Raw genomic sequence first — 20,086 nt, 5'->3', positions numbered from 1 at the left:
CAACTAAAATTTGTTAAATTAATATTGTAATAAGTTGTTCCAACACAACGATTTGAAGCACAAAAGTCATTTATTCACAGTTACAGCACAGACACTTCATATCTCAGTATTTCATGCCTCTGGTGTAATTAAATTCTGTCTTTTAGAGCTATTCTTCATTTTTGTTATATGTGTACTCAAAGTCTGGCCAGAAGCTATAGCAATTTTGAGGTATTCACTCTCCAATAGCATGAACAGTCCTCACTAAATTATTCATCTGATAACTTTAAGATCTGCCAGATGAAAATCTTGAATTGCTTTTATTTTCTTGATGTTACTCTGTTGCACACAGTAACACTCAGTAGATCCTGGCTACCAAGAACTTCAATTCCATGTTATTCCTCAGTTTAAAGACACAAATTCCCATCTCTTCATGGAAGAATCCTAAGCAAGTTTAATTCAAACTGAGCAGCACATTGTTTGCCTGTCTCAGGCTCAGCCTGGCTTTATTCCAGGACTCTCAAAAACAGTCCAATCCTGCAAGTGTTTACAATCCCTATAAAGTCACTTATACAGCCTGTGGGAGTAAGAACCTAATCTTGCATAGAGAACTGTATATTGTTTAATAGTTTTATTTGCTATTATATGCTACTGCATAAGTTTTATTTTAATATCATGCAACCGCTGTGATTGCACTTTTATAATTGGTGCTCTACCCCAAAGGAGAACTTTTTGAAGAGTAAAAGTGCTACCTAGGTGCTGAATCAGAGAATTTACTGCAAGAGCTTTTGGTAGAAATACTTAGTTATGAAGTTTCCCAGCAAAGGTTCTGCAGATGCTAAACAATTGAAACTACAAGATCAATGACATTAATTAATGATTCATGCAATGTAATATGAAATAAAAAGAACGTAGTGAATTGAATTTCAAAACAAAAGTCCTGGGCAGAATCCAACTCAGACACTGATGCCCTGTTTTTTTTTTATATTCTATTAACACATCCAGGCTTACACTGTCCCCAGAACACCAGATCTTACTGACAGAAAGAATAACATGAAGAGATCTTTTATTAACACTTCCTTTAACCTAAGTCTCTCATTTGCATCCCAAACTCCTCAGATAAGCCACAATAGCACAGCAGTCGTGGCGAGAAATGACATATGGAGAACATTCAAATGACATCTTCAAAAATAAAAAGAGCTTTAAAGAAAGAGAATGTTTTTATAATTGCTGGGGTAAAGAAAATAAATTAATTTGAACAAACATTCTCAGTATCATGGAATTCACTCATTTGTAGTGGTTTCAAAGCCCATAAGAGCTGTTTGCCACTATAGGTGATAAATTACAGCTTCACACAACAAATCAAAACAGCTTCATGAGAAAAGTAGGTTTGACAAACTGAATTTGCAGGGTTGGGTTTTTGTTTGTCAGCACACCTCTTACAAACACCTAACCCACCTGGGGAAAGTGTACCTCACCTCTACCTGCAATATCAAGTATAAGTCTAGGCCAAGAAATATTATTTCCCCATGTACTTAATGAGATTAACACCATCAAATAGGCTGGAAGAAAAAATATAATCAACATTAATTGAAGAAGTAATCATACAACTCCACAGACAAAGCTTGCACTGTACAAATGATTTCATTAACTAAAATAGCTTTGACTTCTACAGTGTCTCTAAGTTTCAAAATCATGTTAAAAATAGATTTCCCTGCCAGAGTTCCTAGAAATTCCATTGATGATTTAAAAGAAAAGATATCAAAACTAGAATTTGTTCTTTACTCTTAATACAATCAATGTATTCTGATTCTCTTTCAGAGCTTCCACACAGGAAACTAACAGACAGATTTCACCCAGCAACATCCATTTTGATTCTTTGTGGTACTACAGGTACTGCCATGATGGAGAGCATGGATACACTGCAAGCAAAAGAAAAGAACATCCTTGTTCCTGCCAGAAAACTTAAGATCCAGGCTCCCCATTTTGAGCTGTCAAAGATTTGCCTATAGAAGAAAGCCATTCATTTGGCCATTCATCTGTACAGTTCCTAGGCTGAGATAATAAAAACAAAGATTGTATTTGATAAGCAGCTAAGAAGGTTAGTGATAGGGGAGCATCTACAGTTCACATGAGATCACAGTTACATTGGAAGGTGAGATTATGAGTTTGTTTTTTTTTTTTAGACTTACTACTTATCAAAAGTTTTTGACAAAAAGAATTTGGAAGTTGACTTGGTGTGATGTGATAAAAAGAGAACACACGCCTACTTCTGCAAAGCCATCCAACAGAAAGTGAAGTCAGATTACTATGGCAGTAATTACATACCACATCTAAGTAATTTACTAGGATGGAGCACACACTCAGCTAACAAAGTCACGTATTTTTGACCAGTATTAGGGAATCAATCAACAATTTCAGAACAAGATTCTAACAGGCTATCGACCAAAACCAAAGCTGAAATACTTCAAGAAGGAGCAGGTATATCTTAATGTTGCCAGATAAAGTTAGTGCAGTTGAAACCTACACAAATTGTTCTATGGTTCTTATTTTTCTTACAAAGTGATTTGATTTGAAGTGTTACAGAGACATAATAATAGTAAGAATAAAAACAAATGTTCTTTGCAGAAAAACGTGAAGAAAATTTATTGGAACTATTATGATAATGAAATACACAGCTTTGTTGCAGTTCTATTGCAACTGAAACATTTTGAAAGATTAGGTCAATTTCTCCAGAATTTTTTTATATGGAGAGAATCAGAAAAACAACTTAGTATTAAAAGCCAACTATGTGAAATTGTTCCACTATGACATTTTCTTATCAATTGCTTTGAGATGACTTCAAAGGTGAATTAATTTAGATTCATTGGTGCAATTCACTTCAAGGAGAACTTGAATACTTTTGCTTTTTGAGTAATTGTAAAACAGAGACAAATTCCAAACTCCTCAAAGATTTTTTCAAACAGACCATCATCTGTTATCTCAGTCATCTGTAAGTAGAAAATAGACAAAAAAATATATACATTGGCTTCAAACATGCCAGAAATGACAACTGTTTTGATTACATATACACTTGATGTTCTGGAGTTGCTACTTTTATTTTTAGCAAATGTGGGGTTGGGTTTATTTTGTTTTGGATGGGAGGGGTAAGGGGAATTTGCTTCACATATAATAGCAAAATTATACTACGAATATTTCTTTGAATAACTTGGACTATGCAATCAACTCATGATTTCTGTGTTTTCTTACTGCCCAGTCATTCTAAGGATATTTTTCATATCTCACAGCCAGCTGCTCCAATGTAGAATTGCCCTTTGACATCTTGGGACTACGTAGTGCAATTTAAATACCAAGGGAGGTGTGAAATACAGGGAGAAACGTGAAAAGAAAAGATGAACTTAAAGTTTAAAAACAGAATTTCTCCTTTTCTCTCTCTCATTTAAAGACATGATACGACGGTATCTTTCAAATAATACTGGGAAAAATAATCAATTCAACCTTCAAGGCAATAAATAATCCTGCCATCCCACAATTGTGTGTTTTCTATTCAGCTATGCATCTCTTTCACAATAAAAGTAGCATGGGTTTGTCTATTGGCTGACCCTGGCATTGTGTGCTAAGGCAGTCAAACCATGCCTGCACTGACAATTTACAGGGCTTTTTCTGTTCAGCACTTGGAGTAGTGGCCACACCATAGCATTACTGTCAAAGGAAATGATGCCCCATTGTTATAAAACCCAGTAACACAATTCCAAGATTTACATCCAGCTGAGAGAGAAGACAAGGAAGTGGGGATAGTGCCTCAGCTGCTGCACCTACTGCCATCAGACTCCAAATCATATAATAAATATATGGCACAGGATTGCAAGCTGCAAAGATTTAACACCTTTTTCACACACTTCAAAGGGTTTGAATGAAACACAGCTGTGTGGATGCTGACAACCGCTGCCTAAAAGCACAACCTGCCATAGAGCCTGCAGGGCTGCTGGCCTACAGATAGGCAATGAGAAGACAGCATCCAGAAGCAGTGATTCTGAATCAACACAAACCAAGTTTCTATACCACTAATGAAGTCTATCAAGAGGGCTGTGGCATCCTTTTCTCCAATCTTTCAATGAATTGATTTTATGGGTAAGGTCATCTCATGTGTCTAAGCTACTCAAACCTTTTAAGCTCATCCTTCTCTGCCTATGTACGGGGTACATAGCAGATGACAATCACACTGGAAACTTTATTAACGCATGCATATTCATCTGCAAAGAATTACAGATTGTATTACAGAGTCACACTGCTGAGACCTAGTTTTTCAGGTAACCAGAAAGGATTTCAGCCCTTAGAAAATAAACAAAAAGCAATCCACATTCATTCTTTAATTAAGAAACATTCTTATTTTTATTTAATTAATTTGGGCTATAATGTCAAAGGAGCTCAAAGAGCTATCTTTATTCTCATTTTTCTGTTCCTTGCAGTACACTACAGCGAATACTGTGTGAAATGTCTAGGATAAAGAGACCCTAATGTATTCATAGCCTTCAGCACCAGGTCTGAATGCTGGTCTGGCCTCAAGACTAATTACTGATACACCATTGTGAGTAGAAGATAGAAGGGGAAAGCTCCTTTTAGCAGGAAGGACAACGAACAAACTAAACAGTTGTTCACTAGAGAGTTAGAAGAAATAAGTGAACTTTCTGCCTGGTCCTGAAGAAGGGGGGTGGTTCCCTATTTCTAGCCCTTGCAAACAGGCCAGTCATGGCAGCCTGTGCACCTGAGGTGATCTGGAGCCTTTTCTCAGTATTTCTGCTGGAAATCAAGAATAATTGAACCCTGGGGTGAAGTGCAGACTCCTGCGTACAGATGCTAATACCACATACTCAGTTTGAGTGAACTGTTAATTGCTACACTTGAGATTATTTAAATTTGCTCAATGTACATTTGAACCACATTGGCATGGGCATGACAACCTGTGTGTGACTAGGTAATACTTCAGTTGCTTGTTTATCTCAAATTCTTCTAAAAAACATGGGTGGATTATATTTGATGTATAACCCTGGCTGCTATAATAAAGTAGTACATTATTTATAGATTCATAACATACCTTTTCACTATGAATATAAACAATAATTAGAAAATACCAAAACCCCAAGGGTCTACTAAAAGATCAAATAAGTGTTTGAGAGCTTATATATGTTGTCTCTGTAATATATACATATTCCATTTATATAAAGATACATAGTATGTATACAAATATAAATAAATATGTGTACTGTGTGCTTAAAGACATTTTACACCACACAAAGATGGGAACAAATTCCTATTGTTATATACATAACGGCTATGTGTAATTAGCCATGTGGCTTCTGTTTAGAAATTAAAAGATTAGCATTACAGATGTGTCTAACTACTTCATGTTCACTTTATGTACTGGCTACATGATGAAAAAGCTGTTGAAATGCAGATGATTGGTCCTAAGTAAGATTGCTAAAAGGCTGTGTTAAACAAGTTTTAAAAGCATGCATGAAACTGCCTACATTTGTACATAAAACATACAAGAGGCCATGCTGGGTTACACCAAAGCATTCCATCTCCCTCAGTAGGTGATTAAGGAAAATGCATTTGAGAAAGATTTGATTTGAATCGCCAAAGTCAGACCTCTGTATCCTTGTATTTCCTTTAAGTTGGAGGCTTCCTAGCTCAGGGTCTCATTAAATACCACCACCTGAATACTAAGTCATTTCTGAAGTTTTTCTCCATAGATTTATCAAATTCTTTGAAACAGTTTATACTTTTGTTTTCCACAACGGCTCACAGTAACGTTTCATAATTAACTTGACATTTGAGCTTTCAAGTCTCTGATAAAAGTTTCATTACTGCTGCAAGAGATATTGTGCTGCAAGAAGAAAGCACAGGTTCAAGTATTAACTTGGAGGTAGTTTAGAGGTGGATTTGCTGAGACATTGCAGCTTCACAGCTCAGACCTCTATATAATTTTAAGTTTTCTACTGCTGATTTTAGAAAAATTCTGAATATTTTAGTATGAAATACAAACTCAGTCATTATATCCCTTTAGCAGCAAAATGGTAGAAACTGAAAATTAACTGATGTTCAAAAAACAGCTTGAGCACCACCTAGAATAGAGACCCCAACGCACGCTCACAATTTCAGAAATTCTGTTAGTCAAAGGTAAGGCCAATGTGGTTCAAGGCTGAAAAATCTTTTCCAGAATACGCATCATTGAAATATTTTTGAGCTCTGCATTACATGTGGGATCTAATACTAAATTGTACCTATACAAGCTTTCCTCCTTTCTTTCCTGCCTTCCCTTTTAGCAAATAAAATTGAATGAATTAAAAAAAAAACAAAAACAGGTTGAAAAGTTCTTTCTGCTTGGAAGAAGTAAAAAAAGTAACCTAGATCAAGATAGTATAATAAATGATAAGCAAAGAATGAGATACATACTTCCCCCAGAGTTAGCAGACCATGCCCACCCAGTTGGGAACAAGACAAGGCTTTGTAAGCAAGCTATTAAATATTTAGTTTCTGGTATGATGAGCCACCTATAATTAAAATTCACACCAAGTACATTAAATTACTTTCTAGTACTCAAATATGTCAATATTCCTGTGTCATACAAAGTAATTCCACAACGCACAGCAGGGAAGCTGTTGTGCTGCTTTTTTTTTTTTTAACAGCATACTGAGAAGAGTTGATTGTAATTCCTGATATTAAAAGAAATATAAAAAGTATTTATTTGATTTTTCTTTTTTATACATTGTAAGCACAAAGCCGTTCTTTGTGACTGTCTTCAGTTTATTTTTTTACACTGTTTTAAGATCATCATTGATGTCAGCCATACTTCAAGTACATGCTTTACTTAGAAGTACGATAGGATTTATCAAAATGTACATCTGTATTTTATTCTGATTATGGCCATGAATTCAGTCTTCATTAAAACTGCTTTTAAAGTACTTCCCCCTGCATACCGGGCTGTACAAACTATTTTATTTGGTGAAATAATTTTGTGCTATGTTTTCATTCCTCCAACTCAGCCACAGATTTTCTGTGTGGAACTCTGGAAATCATCCAGTCGTAATTCAAAATTCAGCAAAGCACAAATAACAAGCAGAATATGTATATATAACCTGCATTCCTCTTCAGACTCGCACCATAAAATGATGCTAAGTTCTTGTGCTAAAAAGGTGTGGATGCTGACAGCATTTTTTTTATTTTTTTTTAAATGCTGTTTGGGTTTTGATATCCTGTAGTGCCTCTCCCAGGTAACCTCCTAGGAAGAGCATCTTCATTTTCACAATGTGTGCACCATCTGAAAAAACTGCACAAGGACACACATATGGTAACTTTTGTGACAAAAGAAAGATTGAAGTATGGAGAAGTACCATCTTAACACTGATGCAGACAGAATCAGAAGACACTGGGAAGCTTCAGATGTTACTTTTACCTTGGATAAAAAGGTACTTATGCTTTACTATTCTCTTCTGATGGCTCTTTGTGAAAGCTCTTAAAAGCACCCCTGTAGTTTCTCCCATATTATTGGAATTAGAGGTCTCAAGAAAGAAGTAGGTCCGGGGAGTTCACCAGATTCAATACAATATTAGTCATTTCAAAACTTTCGTAACCTTAACTCAAGGATCAGAAAGCATTTCAAGGCATGAGAAACCACAATCCAGAAAACTCTAGCATAATATTTGAATTGCATCAAGGATGGCAACTGGCTTATATGAGATCAGGATGTCTTACCTATTTTTGCCATATTACCAGGCCAGCCTTCCTTTCTTGTAGCCGAATTTTCCAGGTATCTTTTGATTATAATCTATCACACCCGACCTCATTTATATTCATTTACATACTAAACTTCTTCTTGCTGTTAGATTAAGTATTAAAAAAATAATCCTGTCATATTGCTCCCAATAAGAAGCTGCCAACTTCAGAATCAGGTTTCATTTATCTGAATCATTGCCATGCACACTTACAAAATTCACAGCTATCAATAATATTTACCCAGTGCATCAGTCCTTACCCCATACTTTAACAATCTAAACAATTTATGATACTGAACTTTCTTCTAGGCTACCATTCTTAATTCCTCCTGTTTGCTTCTAAGGTCTCTAAATGCCCCCACATTTCACAATTATTTCTAGACATCTGTCAGTCCTGGTCTGCAATGCAGTGTGCTCAGTCTGTTGTCCATCATGGAAAGCAAGTGGGTCTTTTTGGTGTTGTTTTTTTTTTTTTTTTATGCAATTCTTAAGCAACTTTTTCCCTCCAGTTAAGCTTTTACTCTACTGGGCTTGCAGCTTACCGTTATAAGTAACATAACATCAAGTAGGTTTAAAATAATTCCTGCTAAATGCTTACAGCAATTGAGTGCCACATTCACTTAATCAGCCTTCATTTTCTATCTTTACTGAAACATATCCAAAAGTTGTCACCTGCTTATATAATCAATGAGATGAGTCACACATGAACTTACTGAGGTAAGTCTGCAGTAGGGCACAGACCCTACACCCAAGAAATGGCAGATTGATAGATCAGCAATCAATAGGAAATAAACTGGGTCATTACTTAGAAAACAAAAAGGTGAAAAATTATAGGTACAGTTAATACAAAACCCATTACAGACAATAAAAAGCCGTAAGTGTCACTGAATCAGGCTCAACTATTATTTCCCTGATATAATAATATATGTTGAATTCAATCTCTTACAAGAGATAAGAGACTTCAGTACTCAAGAGGAAAAAAAAAAAACAGGATTAAAAAAAGCCTATTTTTCCAATGCTTTTGTTTTTAAATATATAGCCACTAACTTTGCAGCTTATTAGATAAGACCTTGCATTCAATCATGGATAGGGAGACAGATAGGTAGTGCACAGTTCCACTCTCTGCAGAGTGTAGAGAAATAGAATTTCCCATTAAGGTCTGTGAAGTGACATGGATTTCTTGCACCAAGATTATATTATAGCATGATTATAAAATTAGTGCTTACAAACACAGAGATACCTCTGGAGTGGAACACAGCAGCTGCTTAACAACTGACAAAACTGCACAACAGCTGAGGACAAAGCAGAGAACTAATTCAGCCTGCATCTGCAGGAAAAGTTCAGCTAGGATGGTCATTTGTGGTCAAATTAACATCTGGAATAATATCTTATTTGATGATGAAATTCAGTAAAAGTGAGTTTAATCAGAACATTTTCAGTCCTGACTTTAATTCTCAGAATGTGCTTTTACTTTGTTGCAAGTGTTCTATCAAATACTGAAGTACGTCACTGCGGAATCCTCACTACAATACTAACATTTCATGATACTCTATTCCTGTTATTTACCTTGCCTTGTTTTACTTGTTTATATATCACTGGTCCTGCTTATAACTAAACAGAAAAAAAAAAGTAGAATTTCCACTCTGAACAGCAAATTATACATGCAATTTGATTTGAATCATAATCACATCCAGGAGGTTGTCTTCACTGATTCCAGATACAAGTCACAAATCTAAACCACAGCTATCATTTCCAAACTACACCATGGTAATTTTGCCTTTTTTTTTTTGCTAGAGATACTTAAAAAAATCATTATCTATTGTCCAGAACGGATTGTTCTTACCTTCTTAATCAGGAGGAGAATTTAATGAGTCATAAAATCAGTAAAGAAGATCACACAACATGGAACTAATGCATTTATCAACACAATTTCTCAAGGCTTATTTATAGAAATCATCATGAACTTACCTGTAGGGGATCCCTCCATGACATGACCAATATAGGGTCCTTCTTTGAACATGGGCCTGTTATCATTTTGATCAATAACAGAAATATCCAGGCTGACTGGGCCATCGATGATTTTCCCACTTAAATCCGTTACTTCAACTTCCAGCTGTATAAACAAAAAGGAGAAGGGGAGGAGTAAGTTAGTTCCTTATCACATTGAAGGATAAGAGAAAAATAGTTCCCATCAGTGGTGTGGTTACCAGATCTCACCAGGTATAGCACTTGCAGCCCACTATTTTGGACTGGGCTCAGAGCAGATTTCAAATATAAGCAAAAGTGAAAGATAAATGTATATTCACATCAAGACACCCTCCAGTAGCTTGAAAATAGCTTATTGTCTGAAGATACATATCAATCCACCCACTGTGGAAAACACACAAGTTACTAAAACTAAGTCATCAGAGCAAACCACACTAAAACTTCCCACACACGATAACACAAAAGGTCAATTTCGATTGCAGCAGCATTGCATATCTGCAATTCTCTCCTCACCATGACATCAGTAAAAACAGTAATAAACATATCAGAGAGACAGCTATCATCCTCACCTATTCTACCCATCCCTAGATTCAACTCTTTAATGTAGTTAAGGCAGCGTGAAAGTGAACCTTGACATGGATGTTAAAACCACCCTTTTCCAGTCTTTCCATGAGACAGCGGTAGCAGCTGGGGCTTGAAGTCTCTGAGCATTTTTTATCCTATTAATTTATTCTTCATTGCCATGTCTTACACCTGTAATTTATTTATAAGTTAGTGATAAATTGTGCTAAGAAAGAATTAGGTTAGAATTCTAATTCCTTATTAAAATAGGTGGTTATTATAATACATACCCATAGATGTTATAATTACATCCCACATTCATAGTTAAATTTGTGGGGCACAAGCATTCATGTTATGAATAAGCTATCACAGACACTATTTGTGAATAGTATCACAGGCCATTTTAGCATCTGCTCACTCTGCTCATTCTCACTTATCTAGAAATTATTCTTGGATGATTTTCTCAAGTGTTTGTTTGTTTGTTTGTTTGGGTTGGTTGTTTTTTTGGCCGTATATAGAGCTTAACAGCTTTAAAGCTAAGATGTCCTCTGAAATTCACGTGGCATTCAAGCTTTAGAGGGCATGTGCCCCTTCACTTTCCTGGGTTTGTTTAACACTGGACACTGAAGTCAATGTAATAAACTCAGGATTGCATATGATGTGATGGGGATTAGAAAGGAAAACGCAGTGTTGTTATTGACCTACATTAAATCTAGATGCAGTTTCAGATACAGTTAGGAATTGCTGACAAAAAGATTTCTCTTAGTAAATGTTGACTCATCAGAACAATGTTAATTGCTTTGGGGAATGAAAGAATAGCAAGATTTTTCTGTGAAATTTGAGCAAATTCACTTTCTGAAGATAACACACTCTTAATCTCTCTCAAAATTAAGTAGCTATACTGCTCACTGGAAAGAACAAAGTTTAAAGTAACTATTTGCTTTCATAGAAACTGCTGGTGATCTAAAGCAAAGGCTGATCTAACATTTGTTGATTTGTCTTCCACAGGTTAAAGAAGAAAATAGATCTACGTGACCATAGCAAACTCTATTAAGTCTGAGTCCCACTGGCCAAAAAGATTCTGATAACAGGTCCATGGAACCTGTTACACAGTCTGCTTCATTCTGTTAATACAACCAAAGATTTTATTAGTCTCTGTACAATAATCTGTAGAACCCTAAACATTATGTAAAAAGAGCCAAAAAGCCACAGCACCTAATTAGGACCATCTGTCTTCACCTGACTGCTATACAGAAGGCACTTGTGTAGATCTTGCCTCCCCCTCTCCCACCTTCTCTCCGAATCCAACATCAGAACAGCACCAAAGAAAAGCAGAAAGTACATCTTAACACAAAATCTGAACACATGCAAAGGAAAGAAGTTTAAGAAAAGGATACTATTGGCAGAGAAAACAGGTGACTTTAAGCAGGCTGTAAATAAAACCACATATTGCATCTGACTATCAGAAGAACGATACATCAGTCTTTTAGTAAAGAAGAAAAGCCCATCTAGTTTTAATGTAAAACTTGACTTATATACCAGAGCTACTGCACTCTTCTAATAGCAACAGACTGTAGTTGAACATACAGAAAGCATCTAAGCTTCTACCTGATTCCAACAACATAACTAAGGAGAAATGGTAAGCAAAGATTTGGGCAAACTGACAGAAAAAAAGAAATCAGCAGATATATTTCTTATTAAGTAAGATTGACTATACTCCTCATGTTTCAACCTTAAAGTTACGGAATTACTTTCATGAAGTTACATCCATATGAATCTAGCAGCCATATTTTCAGAAACACTGAAGACCAAACCTCAATTTCATTTCTGACAGAAGAATACCTACAAACCACAAAAGCTGGCCAGGGGTTTACAAGAAAACCACATTTCTCACAACACACATCAGCACACCAGGATACAAAGCAGACTTTGACCACTGAAGTTCACAGAGCTGAGAAGCACAGACAAAATTAAGCACACCAATAAAACAAGGTGAAGCAACGTTAACACTGATAACTGCAGGCAGTAACAGATCCCAGCCTATTTCTCTCCATCCCCTCCTCAGGTCTCTTCCCTTCTCAAAAGGGACTTCCTGACATTCTGCACTATTTTCTTCCTCATACCTGCAGTGAGGTGATGAGAAATCACCTCAGACATGAGTTTTATCTGAAGTTTAGTAAAGTTACTCTAAGCAGCACAAACCTGTTTGAAGCACTCTTCTATATCGTACAGAGGCTTGCCTCCTTCTCACACTCAGCAATAACATTAAAAGGAAAGATAGCCAGCACCATCCTCACCATTACCTCAAGCAGTTTCCACGGTTTCTCTTCACAGGACGGCTGCTTCCCTTCATTTATTGCTTTTGGTGAAGTGATTCTGGATGGCCCCATTTCTCCTCTGCATATAAATGTCTGCTTTTTCTCTGCAGCCAGCCAGCCAATGGCCCACACCAAATTACACCGTGAATCTAAAGCTTTTCATAACTAAACCTAGAATATCTTTTAGTGCTTGATTACCTTTGAAGTCCAATATGGGTTCTTTAGTCACTAACTGCTTTCTAATTTGAAGTTTTGCTGCTGGTGAGAGCTCCTCCAGGACTTCTTCCAGTTTGATTAACAGATGGCTTTCCTGCACATTCCTCACACCCATTTTCACACAAAAACACCAAAAAACATCCCAAAATTCAGTTATTTTCACTGGTGCAAACAGCAGCTTCCCAGAACAGCACGGGCTGCTGTGTGAGGAGAAGCCGGGCTGCTTCCCACTGAGCTTCTGGATGGTTCCAGAAAGCTCTGCAATCAGGAGCAGCTGATCCCCCCCCCCCCCAAGGACACAGGTGTGGGAGTATTAAAGCAAAGAGGCATGAAGTGTTCTCAGGTGTTTTGGGTTTACCTCAGCCAATCAGTTTTTGTGCCCTCACCCCAGCGCTGCTGTAGAGGTGAATTGAGTGCAGCTGGGTGAGGTGCAGAATAGGTAGGAAAGGAGGTTTTTTTTTTTTCAATGCTGAAAAGTTGTTTTAAAGATTGGCTCTTATAAAACTCAGAGAGGCGATAATTTAGACACGGAAATAAATTGCAATTGAATTTCCTGCTTTTAAGGATATGGATAAAATATTAGCTGATTATTACATGGCACAAAGGAGAGAGAAAAGATTTGAAAACAAAACAAGACTTCTAATAGGAACAAATAATTGTAGCTCAAGCTACTCAAGAACAGGGCATTGATTTCCTCCAAAAGGTTGTATGGGTGTTGCCAAAAAGCACAGTATACAATTTGGTCTCATATTCAGAATTATATCCTAGGTGCAGAGGGATTAATTAGCCAGTCCCAGCATAAACAGCCTGCCTTATTACACAATAATGCTTAAGTTCCTCACACAGAAAATACAGATTTAATCTCATAAGTTTCATGCTTATCTCAACATGACTCTCTATATAAGATCTTTGAAGAATTCCAGGACTGGAGATTTCACTAGGAAATCTAATTAAAACAGCAACTGAGCCTTCTGTGATTGCTTACATCTTCCTATGTAAACAGCAGTAAGCTGAGCAATGCATAGACTGCAACCACATACAGTCTACACATTGAACAAAGCGATATTGTAGGAGTTTACAGTGAGAAAAGATTTCAGAGCAATAATTCACACAATTTCTGTCTTGCTACTTTTTTTTTTTTTTAACCTCAGTTAACAAAAGATTAAAGACCAAATGCATTACACCAAAAAAGCCTTTTCTTTCAGAACAACTATGGAATTGTTTCTGAGTATGCAGTATGAGATTTCCAAATTGATATTTCAAGAATCAGATAATTTTATGTTAGCATCATTATTCAGTTCTACTCGGCAAATCTGAAAAACCAAAGTCCAAGAGAAGAATGCAAAACAAATTCTGTAAATAAGCTGGTTTTATGAACTAGGACATCCCCCAAATTACATCTAAGTAGTATTCCCCTAGATCACACCATAACCTTTCCAATGACGTAACAAACTGTAACAGCGTGTTCAGTTCTGAAGCCTCCAAATGATGTGAAGGATTTAACAACCTTTACAAAGCCCTTGGTAACATTTGCACTGACCTATCTTACCTGAGATGGCCTGCCAGTTATTTCACATTTTCTATTACTTCAGAAATATCATTTAATTGTGTGTATTAATAAACAAAAATTACTACAGAACAACTTTTGTCTCTGCAAAGAATGACAAACAATTCATGAGATAAGAACCACTTCATCTTCTTTGACCAAGTCAGATACAAGGCTTTGCAGATACATTAACAAAAGATTCTGAAAAGGACAAGGAATTTAATATTATAAACAGCCAGAGATTGATTTCTCACCCTTGTTTTAAAGGCAGTGGTCTTAAAGTTTTGAATCCTCAAAATAGACTGAAAGTTCAATGCCATACCATTCTGGTTTGTGAAGTGAAATATAGCAAGTAATTCCAAGTAATGAAACAAGTATTGAACTTGCATTCTTTATGATATTTAACTTGTCTGAGTTTCCCAGAACTTAAATTTCATTAAGAAAAACAAAACAAAATTGCAGAACAGTAGGTAGATGTATATACTTACACTGCTAGACGGAGAAAAAAGGGCACATTAGTTTACTTCCTTCTGCCTGTCAGAGCTATTCTTTGCAGAAATAACAGCAAAACAAACTGAAATGACTGGTCTAATTCTTCATAACGAGACCATACATCAATAGGGGAGAAAGGTACAGCATGTTTAAGGCAGTTATTCATGTGATGTGTGTAGGACGTTTAATGTCACTTGACAGCAAAACTACTTTTTGTAGGAAGGGGAAGTGCATCCAGCAGTGGAGAATTAAGCCCCAAGAGAGAGATAACACGAGGAGAGAAGAATTGATGAAGAATACCACTAACCTTTCCTAGAAAGCCTTATCTAACATGACTTCCAAAAGCCCATTCTACGTGAACTACTTTTGCCTTGCAACAACATCAGAAATCCTCCATCTCTTTGAAAAAAACTGCCATTAGCCATCCTGAAAAGCCACTACATCTTGGCAGACAGATATTCCTCAGTGTCAGTGCGAAGACGAATCTCGAGTCATTAAGCTAGTTATAAGAGCTCTTTGAATCTTCCAGACTCTTTATTCCACACCAGCAGTACCACCACCTGTCTTCTAGCACCAGCAACCCCTCTTAATTTGCAGTTCACAGAATGTGCCTAGAAAATGCCATCACTGAAATATGCCCATTGATGCAAAAATGAAGTTAAAACACTATACATATTAAATTACATATATATATATAGTAAATTCCTTCATAGCAGTAAACTAAGCAGTTAAGAATTCACCATAATTGAATGTATATACTGTAATGCTCTCCATGTCACAGTTTTGTTGTTTTTTTTTTTCCACAGCTGTGTCTCTCTGCATCATAATATTGCTAGAAAGGTGCTATTTTCTTGTAGACTTTTAGTCCTGATTTTTTTTCTCTGCTGTCAGCATGGAAAGGTCCCTTTTCTGTGAACAAGATCACAGAATGAGAAGGAAAAATAAAGCAGAAAAAAAAAAGAAAAAAAAAAAAAGCACAAAAAGAGAATAATGGCATAAACCTTAAGAGAAAATAAGATAATAGTACTCTGTGTATGAAGTCATAAAAAGCTTATACCAAAATGAACACTGCCTTTACTGCAGGACAGCATTAAATCCAGTATCACATTATTTTTTTTTTAATGTTTCATCTCATTGAAAAATACAACAAATAATTTTATATTTCCTAGAAACTTTGTTGCATGTCAAAATAAATAAATAAATAGATAGATAGATAAAAGGAAAAATGAAATTGATAAATTCACCTGATGTTTTAACAACACATTCCTGAGAATTTTTAAGGACTAAAGGCAAATCTGGTCATTGAGGAGTAAGTGGTGTTTTCCATTACTTGTACTAGTTCTGAGTAAACAAGATTTATTCGTGTGAGTTCTTGTAACCATCATCTTAAAAATTTCATATTTTTAATATTTAAATATTTGTAAGAAGTATTTCTTTATGCATGCCAGGTTTCTTCTTAAGCTCATGGCATATTTCTTTTTATGCATAAGATCAAGCAATAGTAAGCCCACCTCTCATAAAATCCAGTTGCAGCGGTGAATGTCACTGCCTAGGGTCACTACACTTCCAACAGTCAGATTGCACAGGAGAAGGCTGGCTTTAACTGGTTAGTTTTGCAAACTAACAACAGCAAACAAAGCAACTGGGAGTAGAGAAGAGTGATATTATCACAAGTCTCTCCTCTTTTTTTTTTTTTTTTTGCAGGAAGCCCTGAGCACACCACGCAGTGCAGCAGATTGAGATGACCACACCAGCAGAGCTTGACCATGACTCCAGGAAACCTTGCTGCAATTGGGCACCAGCAAAATGCAGTCACTATATAAGGACTTCCAAAAAGTCTCAGAATTGCCATATTTCACTGGTGGATATAAATGAGGTATGAAGCATTTAAACTGATTGTAAGTATCCTGATTCATTATGATAAAACTGATGGGACCAACTGATGCTATACAGCAGAGCATTTCAAAAGAAAATCAAAGAAATAAGATAGGAAAAGATGGGAGAGGAAAGATGAAATGACTTCACGAAAGCCACACACTAGATAAAATTTGAATCAAGCTTGAGTCCAGGCTTTTTGATCTCCAAACACAAGACTGATAGCTGGATTCTATCTCTTGCTGAGCAAGTGATGTAAAATTAGATTTACAAAGGTTATTAAGCTACCAACAGGTATCTTAATAAAGCTTAATAAAGCTTTCAAAGTGCCTTACAAGACTGGGTAATATATCCTATTAACATCAAAACACCTTTAAAAGAGCTTTGAAAACCTGATTGTCTTGTTAAGGTCTCATTTTTCCCCCATTAAGCACTTTTCTGCAGCTGCATAGACACAAAACAACAACTGAAAATAATTTTCTATGTCCTTGCATAACAATGCTGCAAATTTATAAGGGTTCCTCATATAGCTACAAACACAGAGTTAAAATGATTTCTGAAACATATTTTTTGTTATATGTTGTACAAGTTATGAAACTAGAATGTCCACTCCAAAAATAACCTCAGTGAATTAAATGACAAGGACATCCCTCAAATCTGTGGAGCAATGCAGCACTTCAAATGAAAGCATGTGTACTTCACACAAAGTAAAAGTATTATGGATGATCATATAAAACTAATTAAAATCTTCCCATATCACAAGAGAACACATGTTGAGCCCCTCAAAAAGAGGGGGGTGGGAAGAGGGAAGAGAAAAAAAGATATCAGGATTTACCAAAGCAATTGAGTCTAATCACCACAAAAATATTGAATTAAAAAAATCAAAAAGAGAAGAAGTAGGACTGAAATAAAGGATTAAAGCATAAGCTCTGCCAGAATTTTTTAGGCTCTATGCAGCACCACAAAAACAACAGAGACATGTAAGTAAGAAAAGATGAAAAATGGCTTTGTACTTTTAAATAGCTCCTAGCAGTATTCAAGCACTGCTCACTGTCCTTAATGCTTGAAAATCACTCTAAACAGCATGTAGGAAATGGCAAAAGTGGAGCAAACTTCATCTCTCAAAAAGACTCAAGAAGCAACAGGGTCAGAGAGAGATCATAACTAATCAGACCAACAAAAATCCAAGACCTAAAATGCAGCAGTGTCAAGAAAACTGACTTATTTAGGCACACCAAAAAAAGGCCACTATAAATGTCAGCTATAAATCACACGTATATTTTACTTTGTTTTTACTGCTAAACATATCTATTCCTACAAATGAGTAGGAAAAGGTCTTAGAAGTCAAGGATCGCTCAACTTATACCCATCTCATATATACAGAACTAAGATGCTCTAGTTGAAAGCAACAAACGGAGTTACAGGAGCACTTGTGCAGGTTAAACAGGAGGGCATGTAGCAAGCTGCTGCCTAACTTGCTGGCTCTGCCAGACATCTCATCTCTTCACACCATCAGATTTGAAGTGATGAGATGCAGCCAGGAGTCCTTCAAAGCCCTGTCTAAAGATGGAGTAAGCATGCTTGGCCTCTGAGTGTCAGTAAAGAGAAAAAAAAGTTGGCAATTTGGAAATAAAATCTTCCTAGTGGATGTTTTCCTTTTGAGAAATTTTCTTTCTCTGAAAAAAAGTTTCCTCTTTTCAAATCTGAAACAGCATCAGCGTATTTTATGTACTGTATTTGCATTACCCCTGTAAGATACATTTCTTTTTTTTTTTTTTTAATTTCATCTTTTTAAAGGTTAATCCATAAAAATTAGATCAAGAGAAATAGATGAAATTTCTAAGTGTCTAAATGATAAGATTTACATGATTGTACTGCAAAACATAAGGGCCAAGTGTTATGAAACCCTTTCAAACTGCCTATCTACAAAAACCCCACCACTGAGAGTTGCTCTGAAACACTGTGCTATGGTACAAGACATTTGCCATTCCCATTTTTCAGCACGCCAAATGCAATGGTAATGAACTCTGATGTGTTTCATGCCTGAAAATATACAGCTTTTGTTTATTGGTATTATAAATCTGCTAATTCTCATTCCAAGTTCTTTCTCAATCTTTGGAAACCACTCAGATGCCCAATGACCTGCATTACCAACCAGAACCTGCCTGTTTGACCACAAAGCTCAACTACTTCCACAGAGGACAAACTTCCTTCCTCGCTGTACTCTTCACTAACAAGTGCTGTATGCTCCTTTTGCTGTGTTGAAGATAGTGTATTTCAATGCCAACGAGAAAAGTTTTAGCTGTTGGAAAAGCCAACTGCGTGCTTCATTCTCTACTGTATGTTTGGTTACATAAATCATGGAAAAGTTGAGTTCATTGAAATTCTTCCAAACCACGAGGTTGGAAACTCTCTTATGTTACAAAGGTTGGGTATTATCATCTGATTGGCTAAATACATCAGAGCAGTAATCACAGTTAGCACTGCTTTCATTTCCCTCTTGTATTCTCTGCCCGGACTTACCTGTTACAAGCACTATAGTTAACAATACACTGTTTATCTTTTCCTGTTATTTTGAATTAAATGAGTTTTTGTTGATTTTGTCTAAAGTCAGCTTTATTGAATTTCACAGCATGCTAGGTTGTTTTTGTTTTTTTTTTTTCAAGAGGATGTCTATGGCAGATACTTTTATAATTCAGACAGCTGATCTTCCTAGTAGCATCTAAATGGATTAGCACATCCCATACGACAAATGCTTAGCAGCTTCTCTGTTTCAGTAGAACAGAGTCGTTGTTGCTTCCACTTTGCCAAAAATGGCAAGCTATGTACTTCATGTAAAGAAGAAAGGAAATATCTGAACACTTTCCTAATGTTATTTTAATGAAGACAGTTGCATGTATGTACGTAATGAAAGATATGCCAAGGGCAGCCTGAACTGAAATAAACTTTGTTCCTAATTACCTGTTTTCTCTCTCTAAACCTAATGCAACTTAACATCTTGGACCATCCCTCTACATTAAATATCAATAAAGAAAGATTTAGTCAATGGGCCTCGAATTAGCTAATTAACATAGTAACAGTCTCTTTGAGTAGTCAAACAGTTGTAGTCTAGCTCCCAAATGATCGACAAGAGTCTGCTATGTAGTTAATAACATCAGCTGTTAAAACTGTACATACACACACACACACACACACACTTTTAAGGCATAATTACTAGTTTGAGTTCCATGAACCTCCCTGAACTTCTTGGTTTTGTTTTTGAGATTTCGATCGATTCTAAATTATCACATACAGAACCTTAATTCTAGGTAACAAGATTAGAAAATTGGGCATAATGT

The 20,086-nt window shown here is 36.1% G+C and overlaps 1 protein-coding gene and 1 long non-coding RNA gene across 3 annotated transcripts in view; one reads left to right on the top strand and one right to left on the bottom strand.

Annotated features, from left to right (window-relative positions):
* CDH13 (cadherin 13) overlaps positions 1 to 20,086 on the bottom strand; it is a 432,460-nt gene that overhangs the window by 172,151 nt on the left and 240,223 nt on the right. For both annotated transcript variants that reach the window (XM_031615494.2, XM_031615493.2), the window contains exon 6: positions 9,723 to 9,867. In XM_031615494.2, the coding sequence (XP_031471354.1) occupies positions 9,723 to 9,867 (145 nt within the window). The remainder of the gene's footprint in view (positions 1 to 9,722; positions 9,868 to 20,086) is intronic.
* Positions 11,961 to 19,888, top strand: LOC149916180 (uncharacterized). Its single transcript, XR_016470659.1, has 3 exons — positions 11,961 to 13,274; positions 16,578 to 16,749; positions 18,879 to 19,888. It is a non-coding gene; the product is annotated as an uncharacterized LOC149916180 (long non-coding RNA).

The sequence above is a fragment of the Phasianus colchicus genome, chromosome 13 (assembly GCF_987193195.1).
Source record: "Phasianus colchicus chromosome 13, bPhaCol1.hap1.1, whole genome shotgun sequence".
Taxonomy (NCBI): Eukaryota; Metazoa; Chordata; class Aves; order Galliformes; family Phasianidae; genus Phasianus; species Phasianus colchicus.
Note: the sequence above shows the minus strand (reverse complement) of the source record. Positions and strands in the feature narration are given on the sequence as shown.